This window comes from Vulpes lagopus, chromosome 3, assembly GCF_018345385.1.
Source record: "Vulpes lagopus strain Blue_001 chromosome 3, ASM1834538v1, whole genome shotgun sequence".
Lineage (NCBI taxonomy): Eukaryota > Metazoa > Chordata > Mammalia > Carnivora > Canidae > Vulpes > Vulpes lagopus.
This window is the reverse complement of record NC_054826.1, coordinates 129,665,056-129,684,537: the sequence shown is the minus strand read 5'-3', so window position 1 is coordinate 129,684,537 and position 19,482 is coordinate 129,665,056. Positions and strand designations below refer to the sequence as shown.

The window sequence follows — 19,482 nt, the reverse complement described above, 5'->3', positions numbered from 1 at the left end:
AAGGTAGAAGCAGATTACTTTAATGCTGTTGGAGACTATGTAAATACAAACGTGGATTTCAGGGTTTTTGGAGAGCTGGTCTATTTTTTATTTACTCTTATTCCTAGAGTTTATCCCTTTAGGGTCCCAGCTAAAAAAGCCCAGGTGCTTTCCAGTCTCCCATCCTCCATGGCCAGCCTAATTTTTGATCCTTAGCTTTCAGAAACATACATGTCCAAAGTTCCACTTAAATCCTCTGCTTCTCGGCCACTTATTGATTAATAGATGTCCAAAGAGAACAGCAGCACCAACTGTGGCTCACCATTTTAGGCTTTCCCCTCTGTCTGCAATCTTGGCCCTGTATATTCTTTCATAGTATATCTCTGATGTCTCCAAACATACATAATTTATTTTGCCCAGCTTTTCTACCTCTTCTCAGCTGGAAGATTAGTCTGAAGCAATCCAGTCTACCAATGAGCAATTGGATGCTGTAATATCAAAGTACTTTGCAAAACATTTTTCATGTCACTAGTAAACAGTAATTTCAAAACACACCTGTGGGTACCTAAAAATATTAATATTACCTGAAATATTAATGAAAGTTAAAATTATCAAATCAATACCAATATTTTTATATTTTATTTAGCATCAGTTTTACTGCAATTATGTTTTGAGGAGAGAGAAGGCTTAAAGCAAATTATTCAATAATTTTGAGAGTGTGTCTTTATTTCATTTATAAGCTTTGTTTCTCACACAACCTTGTCCTATATTACTGGGTTTCATGCATTATTTCTTGTAAAAATTTTTATCAATGTTATATGTAAGTCAGGTACAACCAATTATTTCTATAAAGTCCAGCAGGACATCTGAATGTTATGCAAGACATGTGACAATGCACCATGTGTTGGGGCAACACACTGCAGGGTGTCCAGCCTTCTTGGCCCCATGACCAGGAGCATCCCCTCAGGAATTTTTCACAAGCAAAATGCTTCCTCAAGTTTGCAAAATATCTTGTTGTAGCCGGTATCACCTTTCTTGGAAGCCCTACATTAAATGTATGAAATCATCCTGCAGATAGTTCTATGCCAGGGTGTGTGTGGATCTCAGGGTCATCCTCAGAGGCCAAAGAGTAGCATGGACCAGTCACACTGTATGTCTACTGCTTCCCACATCTGATAACTCCGAAAGCTATCCAAAAATTCAGGACAGAACAGGTTGGTGTTAATATGCAGGACATTTGATGGGATGAGCACGGGGTGTTATACTGTATGTTGGCAAATTGAGTTTAAGTTTTTAAAAAGGTAAGAAAATATGCAGGGTAAAGGCAAAGAAGCCAATAAACACCGCGACGTTTCTTTTTAGGTTAGGAGTGCTTATAATGGGGCTGGATACCATCTTCATAATAACCTCTTTCCATTGTCACCTGCCAAGTACCAGGGCTTGATTGCTTTCATCCTGTTCTCTTAATCCTGCCATTACCCAATAAAGAGGAATTATTATTCCCAATTTGGAGATGAAACTGAGACTTAAACATTTAAGAGATGGCCAAGGTTTTACAACTATTAAGCACTTCTGTGATTCCTCTGCAGTCCCACTGCTGCACCCAAGGCTCCCAACCCTTTTAAAGCCTCGTGCATGCTACAGTTAGAGGTAGAAGGGGGCAGAAAAATGGGTCTAAGAGGGGCCTAGTAGGGAACTGTCTAGGCTATGCTCCATTTAGTCCACATTCCCCGGCTGTAGGCGTGGTCCTGGAAGCCCATCCCACTCGCCATCATTTTCCAGGTCCCTGACCCTGGCAGTCCGGATTTCGGGGTATTCTAAATCCAGCGTCCCTCCCTCTTCAGCCCCGCATCCCGGTGGCCCGACTTCCAAAGCCCTTGTGCTCAGTCCCTCACCCGTGCAGGCGCTGTGGCCGCGAGGCCAGCAAACCCTCCGTCTGCGCGCCCCCCCCCCCCGCCCCCGCAGAGTTCGCCGGGCTCTCGGCCAGGACCCAGGAGGGCGGGGCCCGCTCCGCAGGGCGCAGGCGCGTGGAGCCGCTCGGGGGCGTGTCGGCGCCCTGCGTTCCCTTAGCATCGTGGTACCCAAGCGCTGCCCTGCAAGGCGCGATGGGTGCGCGGGGCTGTGATAAGGCATCGAGGGTGGCAGGAGGAGGAGTGGGGAGGCTACGGGGGTGGGATGCAAGCCGTCCCCTCCACCGGGTTCCGTTAGGTGTTTGTTCTCGATCGGGGCCCCAGCGATCTGGGCCTCCCCGCAGCCCAGGAGCCCCAGAGCGCTCACTCAGACAGGGGCCTTCCTCAAGTGGAGTTTCTGCTCTTTCTTGATCTTCAGAGTCACTGGTTAACTACCCCTTTGGAACAAGTCAACCGAGGAAGCTCTTTCCTCATCACCACCCCCCAAGCTTGTTGGGGAACAAGTTTCTCCCTCTTCGAGGAGCGCCCCACAGAGGCCCTGGATGTTACATAGCAGAAGATGTGAGTATTCACCTTCTCTTGGGTGGGTTTCGGTCCCCTGACTATGCGAGGATACCCAGGTTCCATGGAAGAAAAACTCACAGGATTTGTAATCTTTGGGGTGGCAACATGAGAAGGTGCCCTGGTCCTCTGCAGCCAGCTGTCAGGTCCAATGTCAGAAATTAAGGGACCCTTTTGCTCCACTTTCAACATCCACCAAACGCAACCCTTTCTTCATACAGTCCCCACTGCATTCCCACCTTCAAAAGTCTCTGAATCAATGCCTCCCATTAGTCCAAATTTGGAATGTGGCTGTGATGCTAGGTCAGTTTATGAAATAATGTAATCAGACTGAGGGTGGGATTAGGGCAAATTCAGCTCAGGGGCTTACAGGACTGAATACACTGGAATACACAGGAAGGTCATTTACTCTACCTGGCCAGCCACATTTCTTTGCAGACTGGTATGCCTGCCTTGCTTATATCATTGTTTCTATGGTCGTCACTCAGAGGAGTTAAGATAGAAAAAGCAACTTTTGCAAAGGACATTCAGATAAGAACATTTTGAGTCCACTCTGTTTTGATGACTGTAATATTCTCTACATGTTTTCTTTCTTTTTCTTTATATACTACCTGAAGGTGTATGGATTGGCATATAACCTCTCTAAGATCCCGACCAGTAAAAAAGGATATACTTTTGGTGCCAGAACAGCTGAGAGGTTTAAGACAATCAACAAGGTTAGAAATGGCTGAATGTGCTTAGATTTTACTGGGATCCATGTTGCTGCATGTATTTGCATCAGGGAATGAAGTTGGGAGAGCAGGAGGTTACCATAAAATGTGCCCTGAAACTCAAGGAAAATATTTAGACAAAAGCTACAAAGAAGTCTATCTGAGAAGCTTAGGTGTTAGCATCTCAAATGTGTGTGAGAATCCCTGGAGAGTGGAAAACAATTCTGGAAATAAATGGTACCAAGACCCTGCTTCAGGGCTGACACAGCTGACATTAAGTATCAAAGTTTATTTACATGCATCCTATTATCTTGCCACTTAAAAAGCAAATTCCTACTTTTGAACTCCTTTTGTGTGATTGGATTTCAAGTCTAAAAGTCTTCTGTATTGGATCCTAATCCATTGTTGGGCATTTTTCTGACTCTTGCACGCAAAGAGAGGGATACAGGCTCTAAAAAAACAATTCTGAGTGGAATGGTAGGGGCAGCAGATCCAAAGTCACCTTGTGCCTTTACCTCCCATAGATCTCTTTCTGCAACCTCAGCATATGTATCTTTGGCTAGCCAAACCCATACTTATCTTGATTTTCTCCCTGTATCTATAGCCTGGGTAGTGAAACTATAGCTGATACATGAACTGAAAGAGGATGAATTGGCCTATATTATATTATTATATTATATTATATTATATTATATTATATTATATTATATTATATATTATAAAAACTTCGGGCTATGATAGAAGAATTTGTTAAAGATGGTGATTGAAAATAAATCAAGAGGAGTTCATTGCAGGGGTGGGGCAAGATGGTGGAGTAGTAGGGTCCCCAAGTCACCTGTCCCCAACAACTTACCTAGATAACTTTCAAATCATCCCCAAAACCTATGAATTCGGCCTAAGATTTAAAGAGAGAACAGCTGAAATGCTACAGTGAGAAGAGTTCACACTTCTAACAAAGGAAGAAGAAAAAATTAAAAAGCATCCAGTGGGGGAGGGGCCCTGCGAGAAGCCGGGCTAAGGCCGGGGAGAGAGCCCCCAGGACAGGAAAACCCAGGCCCAGAGATGCAGGAACTTTAATAATCTTCCTGGTTGGAAAGGCGCTCCCAGGGAGCTCAGGCAGGATCCCAGGGGGAGGAGTGGAGCCCCCAGGTTCCTGGGTTAAATAACAGAAGAACTGCACCCCGGGGAGAGTGCACCACACACTGTGGGCCCAGCACCTAAAAGAGCTGGATCAAAACTCTTCAGAGTGTAGGGATAGAGGGAACATTCCTCAGCATCTTAAAAGCCATCTATAAAAAGCCCACAGCAAATATCATTCTCAATGGGGAAACACTGGGAGCCCTTCCCCTAAGATGAGGAACACGACAGGGATGTCCACTCTCACCACTGCTATTCAGCATAGTACTAGAAGTCCTAGCCTCAGCAATCAGACAACAAAAGAATAAAAGGCATTAAATTGGCAAAGAAGAAGTCAAACTCTCCCCCTTCACTGATGACATGATACTGTACATAGAAAACCCAAAAGCCTTCACCCCAAGATTGCTAGAACTCATACAGCAATTTGGTAGCGTGGCAGGATACAAAATCAATGCCCAGAAATCAGTGGCATTTCTGTACACTAACAATGAGACTGAAGAAAGAGAAATTAAGGAGTCAATCCCATTTACAATTGCACCCAAAAGCATGAGATACCTAGGAATAAACCTAACCAAAGAGGTAAAGGATCTGTACCCTAAAAACTATAGAACACTTCTGAAAGAAATTGAGGAAGACACAAAGAGATGGAAAAATATTCCATGCTCATGGATTGGCAGAATTAATATTGTGAAAATGTCAATGTTACCCAGGGCAATTTACACGTTTAATGCAATCCCTATCAAAATACCATGGACTTTCTTCAGAGAGTTAGAACAAATTATTTTAAGATTTGTGTGGAGTCAGAAAAGACCCTGAATAGCCAGGGGAATTTTAAAAAAGAAAACCATAGCTGGGGGCATCACAATGCCAGATTTCAGGTTGTACTACAAAGCTGTGGTCATCAAGACAGTGTGGTACTGGCACAAAAACAGACACATAGAGCAATGGAACAGAATAGAGAACCCAGAAGTGGACCCTGAACTTTATGGTCAACTAATATTCGATAAAGGAGGAAAGACTATCCACTGGAAGAAAGACAGTCCCTTCAATAAATGATGCTGGGAAAATTGGACATCCACATGCAGAAGAATGAAACTAGACCACTCTCTTTCACCATACACAAAGATAAACTCAAAATGGATGAAAGATCTAAATGTGAGACAAGATTCCATCAAAACCCTAGAGGAGAACACAGGCAACACCCTTTTTGAACTCAGCCACAGTAACTTCTTGCAATATACATCCACCAAGGCAAAAGAAACAAAAGCAAAAATGAACTATTGGGACTTCATCAAGATAAGAAGCTTTTGCACAGCAAAGGATACAGTCAACAGATGTAAAAGACAACCTACAGAATGGGAGAAGATATTTTCAAATGACGTATCAGATAAAGGGCTAGTTTCCAAGATCTATAAAGAACTTCTTAAACTCAACACCAAAGAAACAAACAATCCAATCATGAAATGGGCAAAAGACATGAAGAGAAATCTCACAGAGGAAGACATAGACATGGCCAACATGCACATGAGAAAATGCTCTGCATCACTTGCCATCAGGGAAATACAAATCAAAACCACAATGAGATACCACCTCACACCAGTGAGAATGGGGAAAATTAACAAGGCAGGAAACCACAAATGTTGGAGAGGATGCAGAGAAAAAGGAACCCTCCTGCACTGTTGGTGGGAATGTGAACTGGTGCAGCCACTCTGGAAAACTGTGTGGAGGTTCCTCAAAGAGTTAAAAATAGACCTGCCCTACGACCCAGCAATTGCACTGTTGGGGATTTACCCCAAAGATTCAGATGCAATGAAACGCCAGGACACCTGCACACCGATGTTTCTAGCAGCAATGTCCACAATAGCCAACCTGTGGAAGGAGCCTCGGTGTTCATCGAAAGATGAATGGATAAAGAAGATGTGGTTTATGTATACAATGGAATATTACTCAGCCATTAGAAACGACAAATACCCACCATTTGCTTCAACATGGATGCAACTGGAGGGTATTATGCTGAGTGAAGTAAGACAATCAGAGAAGGACAGTGTATGTTCTCATTCATTTGTGGAATATAAATAATAGTGAAAGGGAATATAAGGGAAGGGAGAAGAAATGTGTGGGAAATATCAGAAAGGGAGACAGAACATAACGACTCCTAACTCTGGGAAATGAACTAGGGATGGTGGAAGGGGAGGAGGGCAGGGGGTGGGGGTAAGTGGGTGACGGGCACTGAAGGGGGCACTTGATGGGATGAGCACCAGTGGTATGATATATGTTGACAAATTGAACTCCAATAAGAAAAGAAACATTAACTACTAAAATTATGGAGAAAAACATAATGCATTCTACAGTTTATAAATAAATAAATAAATAAATCCCCCCAAATAAAAAATATAAAGTAATAAAAATTGAAAAAAAAATAAAATAAAAAAATAAAATACAGAAATAAATGAAGAGGAGTTCATTGCCATTGTGACTGGTGACATTTAAAGAATTACAAGGTAAACACTAAGAATGTTGCAGTTATCTCATATTCTATTTTTGTGCCTGGAGCCATGTTAAAAAAAGAATAAAACAACTTAGTTCTTTTTTTCCAAAAAGACCAAAAATAGTGTCTTATATATTAATATTTTAGTACTGTTAAGTTTCTTTCTATGAACAGTACTGTTAGCACTCTAATAGATTAGCTTTGTATTTATTATACTGATTTTATATATATAAAAGTTTATATATATATGAAGCTTAAAAAATTGAATCATGTGGTAAACATTCTCTTAAAGTTTTTTATTTGGCATCAGTAGTGACTTTGTTTTGATGCACGTTATAGACTTTCATTAAAAATGCTTATTTTAGTAGTATTTAATATATATATATATTTTTTTTCACCCTCTAACATGTTATTTTTTTCTGGGAAACAGGACATGATGCTTTACCCAGGCATGTACCAGGTTGCAAATCCTCAGGAGCAAATACACAAACAAAACTTTGCACCATTTAATGCCTTGTTGCCTCGATTTAGGACATCAAAGGACTCTTCTTATCCTGGGTATGTCTCCTCTCTTCTGGAGCACTTCACCAAACAGCAATAGGAAAGAATGTACAAAGGAGGGGTTCCATCGAAACCATGGCAGCTGAATAGGAAACCACCCACCCATCTTTAAAGCACCAACCTCTGACCTTCCAGACCTCTGGCATTATAGAACTCTAAATCATAGTGGTTCATTCAATCAACAGTTATAAGTGTCAGGCACTTTCAAGGGATCCAGAGATTTTGCATAAACCCATCACACAAGGCTCCTCATTCCTTGGAACCTACACTCTTGAGTCCAGACAGATGAGAAGCAAATACACTAAAACAAACAAACAACAACAACAACAACAACAAAAAACCCAATGGTGATAAGGATGGTTACCATATAATTAAGCAGTCAGGCAATGACACGTCTGAGAGTAAGCTTACTAATTATACCAAGACAGTAGCCATGAGCTAGGACTGTCACAGGCACACCAGGCAGGGTGGTGACCCGGTGATGTGCTATCTGTGAAGATGGTAAACAGGGTGGTGGTGATGGGATGGGTGGTGCTACTTTGGCAAGGATGTCCAGAAAGTTCCTTAGGGGAAATGACACTGGATCTGAAGTCTGAATGACAAGACTGAGCCAGCCCTGTGAAGATCTGGGCCAGGGCTTCCCAGGCAGGAGGAGCTGCAAGTGCAAAAGCTGTAAGCTGGGGAGGAACTGGTGGGAAGAATAAGGAGGAGGCTGGTGTGGCTAGAGTGTGGTGAGCAAGGAGGAACTGAAAAGAGAAGAGAGAGGCTGAGCACATGGTCCCTATAGACCAAGTATTTCAGGAAGCCATTCAGCATGTGTGGAGCTGAGAGGCAAAGGGTCAAGGTCTTTGGTTTGCTCATGAGAAATCCAACGATCAGTGGCTGAGCGTAACTTTCTCAAGGTCGAAGTAAGGAAGTGGAAGTGTTGAACATTGGCCCCTATGTTCATTCTAAGTATGATTTCTTTTTTTTTTTTCCCAAGTACGATTTTCAACACAGCAAAGAGTCTACCCCAAAGACCAAGTGTTATGAACAAAGGCAATTATAAATGCCATGTCAATCAAAATGTAACTGGTTTTGCCTTCTTGTCCTGCAATTGCTGATATTGCTGATTGAATTATCATTACACTTTTATCCCCAGTTTCAAAGCACAGCAGTACTTGTTCATGACTTTGGTAGGCTATTTCCTTACCCACCACTCCTGGGATCCTCAGCCAAGGCTACTGAGCTGCCAAAATGTTTTTCAAACTAGAGTCGATTTTAATCCTAACTGGGATGTCAAGATTAGATATATTTAACACTCACACCTAATCAGAAATACATTAACAGGCAAGGGACCTCCACACTTGCCCCACATTAAAAAGATGATTAAGATGTTGCCTGTTTCTCAAGGAATTAGACCAAGTGCAGATATAGATGGAATTCATATATGGCTACTAAGTCATTGCACGGGATGCTTTGTATTTTCATTTCTAGCCCTGGCACATATAACCCAGAGATGAAACCACCCCCCAAAATCACCTGGCCAATGAAATTTGGATCTCCAGACTGGGCTCAAGTTCCATGCTTACAGAAAAGAACCCTAAAAGCTGAGGTATAAGACTGGAATTGTGTAGAACTCTCTATCTGGTACTTTCATATGTGTCAGGGGTTTTTATCCAGGAGTGTCTGAATGAGCTTCAGAAAGTCCTTGTTCCCCTGACAGGATATGCAGTTTTGTGCGAATATGCATATGGGTATCTCTCTCTGACAGTTTTGTTAAATTTTTAAAAGGTGGATACAACAGAAAAAGTCACATTTTATTACCTAATCCTCAAGTGTAGGAGCAGGAGAATTATACCTTGATGATAGAGAAAGAAAATCAGGCTCTGATGGATTAAGTGGCAAGTGCACATTGATAACTGGAATCTAGATCTTGTGATTCCTAAGCCAGTGCTCTTTCCATACACTACTAGAGTATTAGATCATCATGGGGCTGTAGAACATTCTCAGAAGAACATGGATTCAGGGGACAGATTGCCTGGGTTCAAATACTAGCTCCCATATTACTGGCTGTGTGATCTCAGGCAACTTTTCTAAGACCCAGTTTTCCTTACTTTAAAATGAGTATTATAATAATAGAGTCAATCTGATAACATTGTAAAGATCGAGCTAATGTAGAAAAGCACTTAACATAGTACCTATAACATAATGAATGCTCAATCCATGTGAGCTATCATAATTCCAGAGGTGCCATATTTTAAGAGGAAGCTTGGATTCATTCTACAACTATTTGTGAAATGCCTAGAGTAGCAATGTTATCATGTTAGACATATGCGTAACATTCAGGAATCAAACATATATACTCTTTGTTTTTGAGTAGTTTGCCAACTAACTTGGAGATTTACCAAGTAGAAAACAATTCCTAGCGGGACAGCAGAGTAAGATGACAGAGTAGCTGTTGACAGAATCCTAAGACTAGGCTCCAATGGGGTGGGCTTCAGCTGGGCCACAACAGTGGTGATGTGCAGTTCATTTTGCACAGCCAGGAAGACAGAGGCAGAGGCTTCTCACTGGAATATTGACCTAGACAAAGTTCCTTCCATGCAGCTGTCCACTGACAAGGACTTCAGAAAGCACCGGAACCGTGTGGCCTACCTAAGCCTGTTTTACAGTTGAGGAGCTGTGACTACCTTCACCCACTCCTCCTGACCACAGCTCCGGGACTGAGGACAGAGCTGGTCTTCCGCCTGCACTGCTGTACTCTCTTGTCTGCCAGCATGGGTCCCAGGGAGGGGAAGGGGCTCATAACTACTTTCTGTGTGAGAACAGAAAGACTACTTCCGAGCATTCTGTGTCCATGTGCTGGTTTGTCATTTACGTACATACATGGGCCTGGAGGGTTCCTGCCCAGCGTTCAGTGGGGTGGCTCCATTTTACTTAGATGCTCATGGGTCTTTGTCCTCATGCTAAGTTCCCAGGTTCCAGTTTTATGTCATCTACCACTAGCCCTGGGACAGGGGCTATTGGCCTCTAAGTAGCAAGTATTGGATGGCCTCTTTGGCTTATACTTGGGCTTCCTACACACAGATGATACGTACAGGCAGAGTAAAACATTTATATTTTAGAAACTCTTCCAGATTTCTGAGTTCTTGGCATGGAGTGGGCAGATACGGATTTTTTTTGCCTTTCCCAGACTGATATTAACCTCACTGAATCAAAATTCCCCAATTCCAGGGAACCTGAATGGCTCTGTTAGTTAAGCATCTGTTTTTGGCTCAAGTTGTGGTAGCAGAGTCCTGGGATTGAGCCCCATCAGGTTCCCTGCTCAGCAGGGAGCCTGCTTCTCTCTCTCCTTCTACCACTCCCTTTGCTCATGCTCTCTCTCAAATAAAAAATTTTTTTTATTTTTTTTCTAGGAAATAAAAAATTTAATGGGAAAAGACAGCCATGCAAACAAATAATTACAACTTTGAGTTAAGTGTCAGTAGAGACATGAACTAAGTATGAAAATACAGGAGAAGCATTTCCTTCAGCTGGGGAATATCTAGAAAGGCAGCCTGGAGGAAGTGGCATTTGAGGGAAACCATGACATATGAGTTGAATTTTTTTTTTAATTTTTTTTTTACAATCCTAAGGTCTTTTATTTTCTTTACAGTTATCATGCCATGAATTCATAGGGAATGGGTTCCAGCAGTTCAGGCTCCTTTCCATTGGTTCTCACAAAGTGTGTTTCTCTGGGTGGGGCAGGCTGCCACTTCAGTTGGACCCAAGTACCTTTCTCTTTGGCTTCCTTCTTTTTCTGATCATTTTCCTTCACACGCTTCAGGAAGCTACCTCGGCTCTTTGAGTGTTTAATATGCTCAATGCGGACATTAATTCTCTTGGCAAGAATCTTGCCCTTAAGTTGTTTGTTTACAACAATACCAACAGCATGCTGAGTAACATTGTAGACTCTTCCAGTTTTACCATGGTAATATTTGTGGGGCATTCCTTTTTGAACAGTGCCCATTCCCTTGATGTCCACAATATCACCTTTCTTATAGATTCTCATGTATGTGGCCAAAGGAACAACTCCATGTTTTCTAAAAGGCCTAGAGAACATATAGCGGGTACCTCTCCTCTTTCCCTTTGTGTTGGTCATTTTGGCAAATTACTGGAAGATGGCGGTTCCCGAGTTGAAATTTTCTAGGCAGAAAAGACATGGTAAGAAAGAGCCTGGCCACATTTAAAAGTAGGTGGCTAGAGGGGCTTAAAGACAGTAGTTTACTGACCTCAACCCTTAAGAATAAAAGGTGAAAACTAGCATCCAATAGGCTTTCCACAAATCAAAATTTAGCAGATCTGCCAATTTCATTGCTAAGCTGGTGTTAGCAAAATTTCTTAAGGAAAGGAATATGATAAGGATGGAGTTAGAGATGGGTTATAACCTAAAGTAACTTTTAGGGAACTCAAGATATCTGTAGTGTTATAATTTTTATATTAACTATGGGGTCAGCTATTCTGCACTCTGCCACCTATTTTCATAAATAAAGTCTTATCAGAACACAGGCACACTATTACATATGCTTTTGTATTACAACTGCAGGATAAAAAGTTGCAAAGCATCATCTATCCACAAAAATTAACATATTCCCCATCTGAACCTATAATAGAGTTTGCACCAGAGCTATAGATTAATAAATCTCAGAAAAATAATATTGAGTTAAAACATGTTTCAATATTATAAAGAATCATGTTATATAAACCTTTTTTTAAATAAATATAATTTTTATTGGTGTTCAATTTACCAACATACAGAATAACACCCGGTGCTCATCCGTCAAGTGCCCCCCTCAGTGCCCATCACCCATTCACCCCCAGCCCCGCCCTCCTCCCCTTCCACCACCCCTAGTTCATTTCCCAGAGTTAGGAGTCTTTATGTTCTGTCTCCCTTTCTGATATTTCCCACACATTTCTTCTCCCTTCCCTTATATTCCCTTTCACTATTATTTATATTCCACAAATGAATGAGAACATATAATGTTTGTCCTTCGCCAATTGACTTACTTCACTCAGCATAATACCCTCCAGTTCCATCCACATTGAAGCAAATGGTGGGTATTTGTCGTTTCTAATGGCTGAGTAATATTCCATTGTATACATAAACCACATCTTCTTTATCCATTTATCTTTCGATGGACACCGAGGCTCCTTCCACAGTTTGGCTATTGTGGACATTGCTGCTATAAACATTGGGGCGCAGGTGTCCCAGCGTTTCATTGCATCTGAGTCTTTGGGGTAAATCCCCAACAGTGCAATTGCTGGGTCATAGGGCAGGTCTATTTTTAACTCTTTGAGGAACCTCCACACAGTTTTCCAGAGTGGCTGCACCAGTTCACATTCCCACCAACAGTGCAAGGGGGTTCCCTTTTCTCCACATCCTCTCCAACATTTGTGGTTTCCTGCCTTGTTAATTTTCCCCATTCTCACTGGTGTGAGGTGGTATCTCATTGTGGTTTTGATTTGTATTTCCCTGATGGCAAGTGATGCAGAGCATTTTCTCATGTGCATGTTGGCCACGTCTATGTCTCCCTCTGTCAGATTTCTGTTGATGTCTTTTGCCTATTTCATGATTGGATTGTTTGTTTCTTTGGTGTTGAGTTTAAGAAGTTCTTTATAGATCTTGGAAACTAGCCCTTTATCTGATACGTCATTTGAAAATATCTTCTCCCATTCTGTAGGTTGTCTTTTACATTTGTTGACTGTATCCTTTGCTGTGCAAAAGCTTCTTATCTTGATGAAGTCCCAATAGTTCATTTTTGCTTTTGTTTCTTTTGCCTTGGTGGATGTATATTGCAAGAAGTTACTGTGGCTGAGTTCAAAAAGGGTGTTGCCTGTGTTCTCCTCTAGGGTTTTGATGGAATCTTGTCTCACATTTAGATCTTTCATCCATTTTGAGTTTATCTTTGTGTATGGTGAAAGAGAGTGGTCTAGTTTCATTCTTCTGCATGTGGATGTCCAATTTTCCCAGCATCATTTATTGAAGGGACTGTCTTTCTTCCAGTGGATAGTCTTTCCTCCTTTATCGAATATTAGTTGACCACAAAGTTCAGGGTCCACTTCTGGATTCTCTATTCTGTTCCATTGCTCTATGTGTCTGTTTTTGTGCCAGTACCACACTGTCTTGATGACCACAGCTTTGTTGTACAACCTGAAATCTGGCATTGTGATGCCCCCAGCTATGGTTTTCTTTTTTAAAATTCCCCTGGCTATTCAGGGTCTTTTCTGACTCCACACAAATCTTAAAATAATTTGTTCTAACTCTCTGAAGAAAGTCCATGGTATTTTGATAGGGATTGCATTAAACGTGTAAATTGCCCTGGGTAACATTGACATTTTCACAATATTAATTCTGCCAATCCATGAGCATGGAATATTTTTCCATCTCTTTGTGTCTTCCTCAATTTCTTTCAGAAGTGTTCTATAGTTTTTAGGGTATAGATCCTTTACCTCTTTGTTTAGGTTTATTCCTAGGTATCTCATGCTTTTGGGTGCAATTGTAAATGGGATTGACTCCTTAATTTCTCTTTCTTCAGTCTCATTGTTAGTGTACAGAAATGCCACTGATTTCTGGGCATTGATTTTGTATCCTGCCACGCTACCAAATTGTTGTATGAGTTCTAGCAATCTTGGGGTGAAGGCTTTTGGGTTTTCTATGTACAGTATCATGTCATCAGTGAAGGGGGAGAGTTTGACTTCTTCTTTGCCAATTCGAATGCCTTTAATGTCTTTTTGTTGTCTGATTGCTGAGGCGAGGACTTCCAGTACTATGTTGAATAGCAGTGGTGAGAGTGGACATCCCTGTCTTGTTCCTGATCTTAGGGGAAAGGCTCCCAGTGCTTCCCCATTGAGAATGATATTTGCTGTGGGATTTTCGTAGATGGCTTTTAAGATGTTGAGGAAAGTTCCCTCTATCCCTACACTCTGCAGAGTTTTGATCAGGAATGGATGCTGTGTTTTGTCAAATGCTTTCTCTGCATCTAATGAGAGGAACATATGGTTCTTGGTTTTTCTCTTGCTGATATGATGAATCACATTGATTGTTTTACAAATGTTGAAACAGCCTTGTGTCCCGGGGATAAATCCTACTTGGTCATGGTGAATAATTTTCTTAATGTACTATTGGATCCTAGTGGCTAGTATCTTGTTGAGAATTTTTGCATCCATGTTCATCAGGGATATTGGTCTATAATTCTGCTTTTTGGTGGGATCTTTGTCTGGTTTTGGAATTAAGGTGATTGATGCTGGCCTCAAAGAATGAATTTGGAAGTACTCCATCTCTGTATATCTTTCCAAACAGCTTTAGTACAATAGGTATGGTTTCTTCTTAAAACATTTGATAGAATTCCCCTGGGAAGCCATCTGGCCCTGGACTCTTGTGTCTTGGGAGGTTTTTAATGACTGCTTCAATTTCCTCCCTGCTCTTTGTCCTGTTCAGGTTTTCTGTTTCTTCCTGTTCCAGTTTTGGTAGTTTGTGGCTTTCCAGGAATGCATCCATGTCTTCTATATTGCCTAATTTATTGGCGTATAGCTGTTCATAATATGTTTTTAAAATCATTTGTAGGGATCCCTGGGTGGCGCAGCGGTTTGGCGCCTGCCTTTGGCCCGGGGCGCGATCCTGGAGACCCGGGATCGAATCCCACGTCGGGCTTCCGGTGCATGGAGCCTGCTTCTCCCTCTGCCTGTCTCTGCCTCTCTCTCTCTCTCTCTGTGTGACTATAGTGAATAAATAAATAAAATCTTTAAAAAAAATAAAATAAAATAAAATCATTTGTATTTCCTTGGTGTTGGTAGTGATCTCTCCTTTCTCATTCATGATTTTATTAATTTGAGTCTTCTCTCTCTTCTTTTTAATAAGGCTGGCTAATGGTTTATCTATCTTAGTAATTCTTTCAATGAACCAACTCCTGGTTTTGTTGATCTGTTCCACAGTTCTTCTGGTCTCGATTTCATTGAGTTCTGCTCGAGTCTTTATTAACTCTCTTCTGCTGTGGGTAGGATTTGCAAACTTAATTTGCAAACTTAACTATTAAATGTCAGGGTGTTGAACAGTTTTTATTGATTTTAGGGGGGGATCTCTCTATTTCCTGGGTCTGAATGCCTGTTTCCCTTCCCAGATTAGGAAAGTTTTCAGCTAGGATTTGTTCAAATACATATTCTGGCCCTCTGGCCCTTTTGGGCGCCCTCAGGAACCCCAATTAAACGTAGGTTTTTCTTCCTCAGGCTGTCGTTTTATTTCCCTTAATCTGTCTTCATGGTCTTTTAATTGTTTGTCTCTTTTTCTTTTTTCCTCAGTTTCCCTTTTTGCCATCAACTTGTCTTCTATGTCACTCACTCGTTCTTCCATCTCGTTAACCCTCGTCGTTAGGACTTCTAGTTTGGATTGCATTTCATTCAATTGATTTTTTATTTCTGCCTGATTGGATCTAAATTCTGCAGTCATGAAGTCTCTTGAGTCCTTTATGCTTTTTTCTAGAGCCACCAGTAGGTGTATAATAGTGCTTCTGAATTGGCTTTCTGACATTGAATTGTAATCCAGATTTTGTAACTCTGTGGGAGAGAGGCTGTTTCTGATTCTTTCTTTTGAGGTGAGGTTTTCCTTCTAGTCATTTTGCTCAGTGCAGAGTGGCCAAAAACAAGTTGTATTGGGAAAAGGAGAAAAAAAGAGGAGAGAAAGAAGGAAAGGAAAGAGAAAAAGAAAAAGGGAAGAAAAAAGGGACAAAAAGAAGAAAAAGAGAAAGAAAAAGAAAGGAAAAAAATGGGTGGAGGAAGCGAACAACAACAACAAAAAAAAAAACCACGGGGGAGTATCTTCTGATTCTGTATACTTTACGTCCCTTGACTTCCCCTGGAACTTGTCCGTCTAGTTGGTCATCTGGGGGAAGGGCCTGTTGTGCTGATATTCAGGTGTTAGCACTTGGGGGAGCTGCTCTGCCTCCTGCCTGGTGCAGGGCTCAGTGGGGGTTGTTTACCCCGTGAGGCCCCAGGAGGAACAACGACAGTGGCGGCGGCCAGCTCTACAGCCCTGGATTCATCTTCCGCAGTAACTACGGAGCTCTCCGTGGGCAGGGCCTGGAGGCTCCAGGGCGGGCCCTGATCTGCTCAGCTCGGGGCAGGAGCGTCCTTGCAGTCCTGTGCCCTCCTGGCCTCTGCCTGTCCTGGAGGGAGGCTGCATCTGGGCTGTGTCCCGGCACCCATTGCTCCCCGGACTGTGCTGCTGGATTCGCGCTCCCGGCCGTGCAGCCCCCTCCGTGGAGCCGCCGCCCGAGCTCAACCAAGCTGCTCCCAGAGCCGCGCAGCCCCCTCCGCACGGAACCTCTTCCTCTGCCCGAGTCCCTCCGAGCTGCTCCCAGGCCGCGCAGCCCCCTCTCCGTGGAGCCGCTGCCCAAGCCCCTTCAAGCTGCTCCCGGGTCCAGCCATGCGCGCTGCAGCCCTTTAGGGAGCTTTGCACACTCTCCCCGGGGCGCAGTTCCTCTGTTACTGTCCCAGGGAGCCTGAGGGCATCCCCGCCCTGCTGGGGTCCTGCTCCAAATCCCTGCGAGGCCTTTCCGCCCAGGAAGATTGGTGCAGCTCCTGCTTCTCCGGGATGGAGCTCTCCTGTCCTGGGGGCACTCGCCCCGGCCTTAGCCCGGCTCCTCGCGGGGCCCCACCCCCTTGGATGCCTTTTGTTTCTTTATTTATTTTTCCCCCCATCTTCCTACCTTGATAGAAGCGCGAACTCTTCTCACTGTAGCATTCCAGCTGTTCTCTCTTTAAATCTCAGGCCGAATTCATAGATTTTTCAGGATAATTTGAAGGTTATCTAGGTAATTTGGTGGGGACAGGTGATTGGACCCTACTCTTCCGCCATCTTGCCTCTCCTCTCGCAAATAAAACATTAAAAAAATATCCATATCTCCCAATCCCTCATCTATGTAACTTGTCACTTATCATATAAATTGAGTTCCAACCATGTGTCAGGCACAATGGCAGGGCCTGGGGATACAGCAGGAATTGAAATAACCTCATGTACTGGTCCAGAAGCTACAGAAGCAGGGCCCAAGTCTAGATGTGTTCGCGGGATGCCTGAATTGCTGGAACACACCTCTAGGTCTATGAAATGTTGTATTTTGTTCTTTTCGCACTTTCTAGCAACCCACAGAGAACCTCACTCTTTGAATTCTGATATTATATCTGGGTCAGATACACAGGGGTCTTTCATTTCTATTTAGGTCTTTCAGCTATGATTATGAGCCTAGGAAAATGTCCAGAGTTCTAGAGCAGATGCTCCACAGGGAACAAAGGCTATGCATCTATCTGGAGTTGAGTTTCTGGGGGAGCCCAGCAGAGCGCTGGTCAACAGCAGAGGAGCCCTGCCAGCAGAGCCCTCTACCTCAAATATCGTAGGTCTCTCCTCTGCTAAAACCCGTTATGGGGCCCCTTGACTGGAGAATCAAGTCCAGACATTTATCAAGACCCTTCCCTTCTGGCCACAACCCACCTTGGATGCCTCATTTCCTGCTATCGTCTCAGGTGCCTTGTGTCCAGCCAGTTGAGATATCCTGCCACTCGCTGTTTACACAAATTCTCCAGCCTCTTTGCTGTTCTTATGCTGATTTCTGCATGAGATCCCTTTTCTAACTTTTTCTACTCAGTGAGTCCCTCCTGAATATAGTTCAAGATGAAATCTAACATGCTTTCCTTTGTGATACCTTCCTCTTTCCTGCCACTCTCGGGCACCATTCACTGTAACAGCATTTGTGTCACTTGTATCATCATGAATTTGGTGGTAAATAATTGCTAAGCACTTGTTATCAGAAGACACGTCAGATCTGGGGACTTAGAATAATAAAGTCTCTTTCCGCTAGATCATAATTGAGTTGGGGAGACAGATGTGCAATGGGTAAAATACAGTGCATTGTGTAGTGCAATGTCAGAGGTACAAAGTGCTGTGGGAGGAGGAAAGGAGCAGTAGTTACCTCTCCTAGCTGTTGAGAGGGTAGGCAGAGGAGATGCAAAACGATGTCAAGGACACAGGGAAGATTTTACTTACACAAAGACATTTCAACAAATACTTTATGAGCAAATGAATGATATTTCATAAGTAGTGATGACATAAGAAATAAAAGCTCTAGAATACTTTTACAAGTATAACCCAAACATAAACTAGGGTCCATGTGGCCACTTTCTGCATGAATTACATTTAAAAACCACATTATATCTGCCAAAAATAATTTAAAAGGAATTCCAATATTTTTTGTCTCTTGCAGAACATTAAAAAGTCTCTAATCTGTGGGGTCTAGGGTGGCTCAGTCAGTTGAGTGTCCATCTGACTCTTAATTTTAGCTCAGGCCATGATCTCAGGGTCTTGGATAAGCCCCTCGTGGGCTCTGTGCTCAGGGGAAAATCTGCCTGAAGTTCTCTCCATCTCCCTTCATCCCTCCCTCTACTCGTGCCCTCTAAATCAATCTCTCGATTTTTTAAAAAATCCTAATTTTTAAGTATATGCAACTTTTCTCAAAATCTTCCTCCTACATGCTCCCCCAGATATGTTGGTGTGGAACATCTCCCCCAAGAAATTCCAAATTCTAAGTTTCTATTTTCATCTCCCCCACCCATAATTTCTATTCCTTCTTTTTTCCCTGTTGCCTTCCAGCTTTTTATAAATTTATTTTTTATTGGTGTTCAATTTGCCAACATATAGAATAACACCCAGTGCTCATCCCCATCAAGTGCCCTTCCAGCTTTTTAAAAATCTCATTTACTACTCCTTCTTTTTACCTTTTTTGACCTAGTGGCCTCTCTCTTTCTCTCTCTCTCTCTCTCTCTCTCTCTCTCTCTCTCTCTCTCTCTCTCTCTCTCTCTCTCTCTCTCTCTCCTTCTCCAGTCCCTCAGTCTGTATACATATAACATAAGAAACAGGAATCAGACAGACAAGATCTTTATTAGTGTGATGGGGACAGAGTGGGAAGGTGGGAAACAATCATGTATTAATAAATCTTGTCCCCATCCTACAATGATAGACAAGGTGGAATAGACCATAAGCTGTGGAGAGCTGCTCTTGGTTGCTAGTTTCTAGAATCCAGGAGCGGAGAATTTCTAGCTTTGGCTTTACCAATACCTTATGTTGCTCCAG

At 42.6% G+C, this 19,482-nt stretch overlaps 2 protein-coding genes across 2 annotated transcripts; one reads left to right on the top strand and one right to left on the bottom strand.

Annotated features, from left to right (window-relative positions):
• The first annotated feature begins 878 nt into the window (after positions 1-878).
• On the top strand, positions 879-10,004 carry PIFO (primary cilia formation). The gene is made up of 6 exons (XM_041748564.1): positions 879-1,002; positions 2,308-2,450; positions 3,068-3,166; positions 7,216-7,343; positions 8,823-8,940; positions 9,936-10,004. Exons 1-6 carry the CDS (start codon positions 879-881, stop codon positions 10,002-10,004), a joined length of 681 nt encoding a protein of 226 aa, XP_041604498.1.
• A 982-nt stretch (positions 10,005-10,986) lies between these two features.
• On the bottom strand, positions 10,987-11,493 carry LOC121488185 (60S ribosomal protein L21-like). The gene has a single exon (XM_041750549.1). The coding sequence runs from the start codon at positions 11,467-11,469 to the stop codon at positions 10,987-10,989; it is 483 nt and encodes a 160-aa protein (XP_041606483.1). The 5' UTR covers positions 11,470-11,493.
• Between the last annotated feature and the right edge of the window lie 7,989 nt (positions 11,494-19,482).